Source organism: Otolemur garnettii, unplaced genomic scaffold, assembly GCF_000181295.1.
Source record: "Otolemur garnettii isolate 467f Iridium unplaced genomic scaffold, OtoGar3 scaffold00143, whole genome shotgun sequence".
Lineage (NCBI taxonomy): Eukaryota > Metazoa > Chordata > Mammalia > Primates > Galagidae > Otolemur > Otolemur garnettii.
Window position 1 is genome coordinate 4,680,884 of NW_003852538.1, and position 7,336 is coordinate 4,688,219.

Consider the following 7,336-nt stretch of genomic DNA (forward strand, 5'->3'; position numbering starts at 1 on the left):
AAACTTGAATAGCAAATACATTACTCAGAAATAAGAACAAATCAGGAGGTATCACATTACCAGACTTCAGGCTATACTATAAATCTATAGTGATCAAAACAGCATGGTACTGGCACAAAAACAGAGTGGTAGATTTATGGAACAGAATAGAGAACCAGGAGATGAACCCCACTACTTATCATCATTTGATCTTTAACAAGCCTATCAAAAATATTGAGTGGAGGAAAGACTCCCTATTTAACAAATGGTGCTGGGTGAACTGGATGGCAACCTGTAGAAGACTGAAACTGGGCCCATACCTTTCACCATTAACAAAAATTGATTCTCACTGGATAGAAGATTTAAACTTAAAATATGAAACTATAAAAATACTAGAAGAGCATGCAGGGAAAACATTTGAAGAAATCGTCCTGGGAGAATATTTTATGAGGAGGACCCCCCCCACCCCTGGGCATTTGAAGTAACACCAAAAATACATTACTGGATCTGATGAAACCAAAAAGCTTTTGCACAGCCAAGAGCACAGTTAGTAAAGCAAACAGACAACCTGCAGACTGGGAGAAGATTTTTGTAGGTTATGATTCTGAAAAAGATCTGATGTGGAACTAGAATCTACAGAGAACTCAAACTAATCAATAAGAAAAGAATAAATAATCCTATTTCTATGTGGGCAAAAAACTTGAACAGAAACTTCTCTAGTGAAGATAGGTGCATGGCCTACAAAACACATGAAAAAATGCTCATCATCCTTAATCATCAGAGAAATGCAAATCAAAACTACTCTGAGATGTCATCTAACTCCACTAAGATCAGCCCACATCACAAAATCCCAAAACTACAGATGTTGGTGAGGATGCAGAGAGAAGGGAACACTTCTACACTGGTGGTGGGAATGCAAGCTAATACAACCTTTTTGGAAAGAAGTTTGGAGAACACTTATGGAACTAAAAGTAGACTTACCGTTTGGTCCTGCAATTCCTCTACTAGGTATACCCAGATGATCAAAATTAGTTTACAACAAAGACATTTGCACCAGAATATTTATTGCAGCCCAATTCATAATAGCTAAGATATGGAAACAGCCCAAGTGCCCATCAACCCATGAGTGGATTAACAAATCATGGTATATGTACACCATTGGAATACTATGCAGCCATATAAAAAGGAGGAGACTTCACATCTCTTATGTTTACCTGGATGGACCTGGAACATATTCTTCTTAGTAAAGTATCTCAAGAAAGAAAAAAAAAGTATCCAATGTACTCAGTACTACTATGAAATCAATATATAACCACCTACACACTCATATGAATGGCAAAACATAACTATAGTCCAGAAAGTAGAGGGGAAGAGCAGAGAGAGGGGAGGGGAGGGGGCTATATGGAAGGCAGGAGGGTATTTGGGGGGACCTCATCTATTGTGCACTTCAAAATGCACATTAGAATGTACATTTCAAAACTATTAAGAAATGAGTAGAAGAATGGAAGAAAAAGTATCCAATGTACTCAACCCTATTATGAAACTAATTGTTGACTATCATAGGAAAGCTATAATCCAAATAGAATCCAAATCCAAGAATATGGGGAAAGGGGTGAGGGAGGGGAAGGGAGGGGGGAGGATGGGTGAAGGGAGGGTGACTGCGGGGATCACGTTTATGATTTTTCCTATAAGGGTACATGTGAAATCTTTCTAAATGTTGAATATAAATGTCTTAACACAACAATTATGAGAATGACATGATGGCTATATTGGCCAATTGGATGAAAGTATTTCAAATTGTATATGGAAACAACACACTGTATCCCATGATAGAATTAATATAGACAAATATGATCTAATAAAAATAAAAAAATAAAAATAAAATGAGTATAATTATGATGGATGTGTTACTTAGTTCAATGTAAGCATTTCACATTGTATATTGAAGCACTACCCTGAACCCCATAAATGCATCAATGTACAAAGTTATGATTTAATAAAAAACAGTTTAAAAAACTACAATGGGAAAAAACAATCTTTTCTAGATTTAAAAGAAACATAGTATATGATTCTTACATAATCTAGACTTTTAAAAGGCTCCACATTTGTAAATTTGTGGTTTTTAAAAAAGCTAAAGTGTGAAATCAGAAAAATTTGGATAGATACACAAACTGGATACTCACAAACCAAACTGGTTTAACTTAATCATCTGCTCATGAAATATAGAGTGAGATAATAAGAATTAACTATAAAAATTGTTTGGGTATTCTGATGATCATATACATTAGAAAATGCTTACTTTTATCTTTTTTGAAAGATACTATGTCTCTCCATTAAATACAAAGGAAAGTATGAAATCAGACATACCAATAAATACTTCTTATAAATTTTTCTTTCTTTAGTCATAACTATTTCTTGATAGATTATAAAGATAATAGATGCTGCTCTATTCATACTGGTGGTGGGGACCAAAAAAAAAAAAAAGTGAGCAAATAATAAAGGAAACACTACAGCAATCTTTCTCATACTCAATTTCATAGCAAATATGATTAAAAATAGCTGATACACTGAATCATCGCTTATTGTAAGACATTGCCTCAAGAGATTATTTTAAACTATAGTTAATCTTAACCATGAAATAAGGATTTGCTCCAGGATTTGAATCCAGGCAGGCTGGCTCCCATTTTGCAATTCATGCACATAACTTTAGGGAAAGCTTTCTTTATTTCTCAGTATATTTACCTTATTTCAGATTTCCTCCCTCTTTCTCCCCCTCAACAGAATATATATGTAATTCTCTTTGAACTCCTTTACATATGCATATTATCTCTTCATAGTCACACTAATTTAATGATCTTATAATGAATTTATAAGTGAAATAAATGTCTTAGTCTTATTTGATCAACTAACAGGTACATGAATTATACCTTTAGTGCCTGGTTTCTAGGTTTTTCCCCCATACCAAAAAAAAAAAAAAAGGCTGGAAAGTAAACTAATTTGTTTCCTTGCACCATCTAGTGGTTTTAAATGACAACTGCGACAGTACTATAAAGGTCACCAATCTCAGAAGTCAAATTTTCAAACGTGTCCAGAGAACTGTTCCTAAAATGATATTTCGGATCTACCACAAAAGTGCACGTAATTATGAACTTTCACTTTTCCAGAGGAAACTACGCAGGGATGCTGAATTCTGAATTCATCAGCGAACGTTTACATCCACAAACAAAATAATCTTAAAAAAGCATCCTTGCTGGCGGCGCCTGTGTAGGGTGCCGGCCCCATATACCGGAGGTGGCGGGTTCTAAACCCAGGCACAGTCAAAATAAAAAATTGCAAAAAGAAAAAAAAAAGTATCCTTGCGACCTTTTTACAACCCGCAGATATAACGAGAGCAAAACACAGCTAAGTCCATCCCGTTCATTTTCATAAATTTAAACGCTGTCCGGATGGCGGCGCGTTAGACGTCCCGCGAGTCTGCGCGGAGCAGTGCGCAGGCGCGCTGAGGAGCGGAAGTGAGGAGGTGGGGCTGGCCCGACACGGAGCGGAAGAGGCCCGGGGGGCTGGGTGACTGGGCGAGAAGGTTTGGTGGCGAGTCTATCCAGGAGCACGTCGCAGTCCCAGAACTCGGGAGACGCCGGAACGAACTGAAGGACTTGGGATTCCCGGAACCGTCACCGCCGCCGCCGCTGCTCCTGTTTCAGCCGCTACGGACGTCACTGTCCCCACCTCCGAGAACGCGGCCCTGCGAGGCCTCCAGGCCTAGGCGCAGCCCGCGGAGCCAGACGTGTTGCTGCCGTGAGTAAAACGAGCGCCCTCTCCACGATCGCTTAACGAATTAAAATGGAGGAAATTTCGCTGGCTAACCTGGATACTAACAAGCTGGAGGCCATCGCGCAGGAGATATACGTAGACCTGATAGAGGATTCTTGTCTGGGATTCTGCTTTGAGGTACACCGGGCGGTCAAGTGTGGCTACTTCTACCTGGAGTTCGCGGACACTGGTAGCGTGAAGGATTTTGGCATTCAGCCGGTGGAAGACAAAGGCGCATGCCGCCTTCCCCTCTGCTCTCTTCCTGCAGAGCCTGGGAATGGGCCTGATCAAGAGCTGCAGCGCTCACCCCCAGAATTCCAGTAGCTGCAACATGATAGAGGCTGAGAGTGACCAAGACAACAACATAGACTGGTCCTGTGGCTTGGAGGAATGAGCTAAGTAATTACAAAAAGGTTTAAAAAAAAAAAAAAAAAGACAAATGTCAATTCCTAATTCCCTTTGAAGACCCTAGCATTTTAAAACCCAAAGTGGAGAATTTAGGGATTAAGATCCTTTTGTAAGTGTATCACCTGGGGTCAGATCTAAAACCCTGGGCCGGAGAAGCTTCACCGGCTGCATATTCATCTCTAGACACACCAGGATGTGTTCAAGGCCCCAAAGTGCCCCCAGTGTACAGGAGAGCAGTTGTGTGCCCAGTGTATAAAAATCCTTTGGTTCCTCAGCCTTTCTCCCTGTCTGATGTCAAGGGCCTCCTGGACAATTTGGACATTACTCTTGGTCAGGCCATGATGGATGGCCTACATTGGGACTGCTCCTTTGATCTCTGAGCCTTTGATTTGGGTTTCTCTGAGATAAATGAAAGTCAGGTGTGCACTCTGGATAGTAGCAATTTCAACTCGGGAAAACCAAGAAAAAGAATTCTCAATCAAATTTGGTAGGAGTGTTCTGTGGCCTTGACTCCAACAAGAAGAAAAGGTGAAAATCACCTGTTTCCCAAGGGTGCAGCAGTTACAATGATTTCAACCCACTTGGGGACAAGGCCTAGCCTTTGGATTAGCACAGCGGTCTTGCTTGCCTGGTGGCATAGGCTTGGCAAATGGACAATTTAGTTGTCCAAATATGCTGAGGATTCAGTTATGATCCCCTAGGGAGGTAGCAGGGACCTCTACAACTATGCACGATCTTTCAAACTGCAAGATTCATATCTGGATGTATTTCTCTGTGGACACAAGTTTTGTTGGGGCATTTATTAACTACTATTGAGTTACTGGTTACCTTGCCAGTCCTTGGGTGTGACTGGTCATTATAACAGGTAATGACCTGCCTCCCCACCCCAGGGCGGTACTGAACTATACCAGAGCGTCATGGCTGTGCAGGTGGCTATTTTAAACACTGAGCCCAGAGGGGATCTTTTCCAGCTACCCTCAATAAGATGAATGGGTTACTTCTAGGAGTCAAGGAACAGAAATGGGTCCTCTCTCATCTGTGTGCAGAATCCTGTTAAATGCCCCTGTTCCTCTGATTGGGCGGTTGGAACCTGGCTATAGTGAACATATAGGTTGTCACCACCTTCTCTGTCCCTTACAAGGGGCAAAATTTTCCACTCAACCCCCTTGGATCTTTTTGTTGTTGGAAGTCAGGGAAAGACCTCCAGAATTTCCTGGCTTCAGGGACTAGGTTAGGGGAGGATGGGAAGTAAGAGCCACATATCAAAACTACCCTCCATTTTATTCCCTGAATGAGGGTTTATGAAGCATAAAGGGGTGAGCAAGAACGGTGCTGCTTTATTTGAAATGTTTTCTTACCTCATTCTGTGCTCCAATAAGGGTCCTAGCCTCATGTGTCTGGCTTGGCCCCATGTTCCTCCTGTCCCCTGCTCCACTGCCTATCTGGTGCTGCTTGCCGCTCCAGCTTTCATATTTACCAGTTTCAAATCATCTCTCTTAATGCTCCCCTTCTGAAGCCTGCCCAATTTCCTTTTTCTTGGCCTATTTTTAAGATTTTTGGTTTGTTTTGTTTGGGGGGTTTTCCTGTTTTTGTGGAGGACTCAGAGGAAAATCTTACAGCTTTCTCTGTTGGGATTGGAATTGCAAGAGAACTTAATTTTTTGTATTTAAAAGGCAGTATCATACCTTAGCATTTCTCTTATATAGGACTGCCTTGCTAGTATGTCCTCCTGCTGTGTCTTCATGAGTTCTGTCTTCCCACCTTTTCTTGGATACTGCCTCTTAGGACCTAAGTAGAAGAGCAGTAAAGGCTGGTGGACACGCATGGATGGAGTTGGTCCTTATCCATTCTCTAACCCTTGTTCTGCGTGTATTCTTCATTATCCCAGAAAGAACTAAAGACTGTGTAGAATTAACTGGGTCACATACTTAGAGAATTAAAGAAATAGAAAGTGGGCTTTGAGACTATTATTACCTTCTCCCTGTATTGTCTTCATCAGGATTGGGCCCTAGTTACAGATTGATCTTTAATCAAAGAATTGTGATAACTTGAAAAATCAAAGTTTACAGGAGCTAAAATAATTTTGGTCTTTCTTTGCTCTTGACTTTTGGCTAGACAGAGGGAGAAGGTAAGGGTCCTAATGACACTCTGGCTTACTTCCAAACATTATATTGAAAGCAGGATGAAGGTAAGGAGAAAGGCCGTGCATGGTCCAATTACTCTTCCTTCTGATAGGGAACTCAGATCATTATGTTACTATTTTCTTTTGGTCTTTGATCGTGACTAGAAGAGGAAGAAGTGGGAAGTAATGGTTTGGGGTAATGGTTCATATCGCATCCTTTTTGGGCTTTTTTCTCCCCTCTACCAAAAGGGCAGTAACCTCTCTGAATGAGTATAAGGTGGGCTTGGTCTAACAGGTCCCCTGAGGAAACAAACTCCTTTTATACTCCCTCCCATATAGTTGACAGTGGTTAGGAACTCTCCTTTTCCCTAGCTACCCTCCCTTTAACTGCAGAATTCCTGTTCTCTCCTTGAGTAAGTGTATTGATCACCTTGTAATCCTATTATGTAACTGTGTGTATGTGTGTGTGTGTGTGTGTGTTATGGGGAAAAGGGGTTCTTTAAAATTTTCTGTGGTTTGTGGCTTTTTCTTCCATATATTAGTTTCTGCCACTGCATGCCCAGGGACCACTGCCTGGCATTATCGCATGCTGGGATCATGGGGGGAGGGTAGTGAAGCTCACCACTGTCCTTTGTTTTGGAGATTCTTATTTTTGCATAAGTAGTCCATTCTATACAGATAGCTGATTAACTATATTCCCCTTGCCCCTATGGCTGCTGGTGTAAATAAACTACATCTCCCCATTGGTAAACAATAATAAAATTTTTAAAAATGACTTTATTTGGACTCGTCATCTTTTAAAATTGTACATGTTTTTTAGGCATTGACATGGTAAAATAAATGTTGAGCCTTAGTACTTTCTCCTAAATGGGAGTTTTATCAAAATAAAGAGAGGAACTCTACCTAGCCTTGTTTCTCTTTTTGTGATTTTTTTGTTGTTGTTACTCAGGCCCAGGTAAGGTTCAAACCTGATGCCTCTGGTGTGTGGGGCCATCCTGCTAACCACTGGGTGACAGC

At 40.9% G+C, this 7,336-nt stretch overlaps 1 protein-coding gene across 1 annotated transcript; it reads left to right on the forward strand.

The window, feature by feature from the left end:
• Positions 1 to 3,523: 3,523 nt before the first annotated feature.
• Positions 3,524 to 7,085, forward strand: ATXN7L3B (ataxin 7 like 3B). The gene has a single exon (XM_023518639.1). The coding sequence runs from the start codon at positions 3,820 to 3,822 to the stop codon at positions 4,111 to 4,113; it is 294 nt and encodes a 97-aa protein (XP_023374407.1). The 5' UTR covers positions 3,524 to 3,819; the 3' UTR covers positions 4,114 to 7,085.
• The last annotated feature ends 251 nt before the right edge of the window (positions 7,086 to 7,336 follow it).

Coding starts and splice junctions, on each gene's coding strand:
- ATXN7L3B (XM_023518639.1), top strand. CDS start 3,820: ATGGAGGAAATTTCGCTGGCTAACCTGGATACTAACAAGCTGGAGGCC.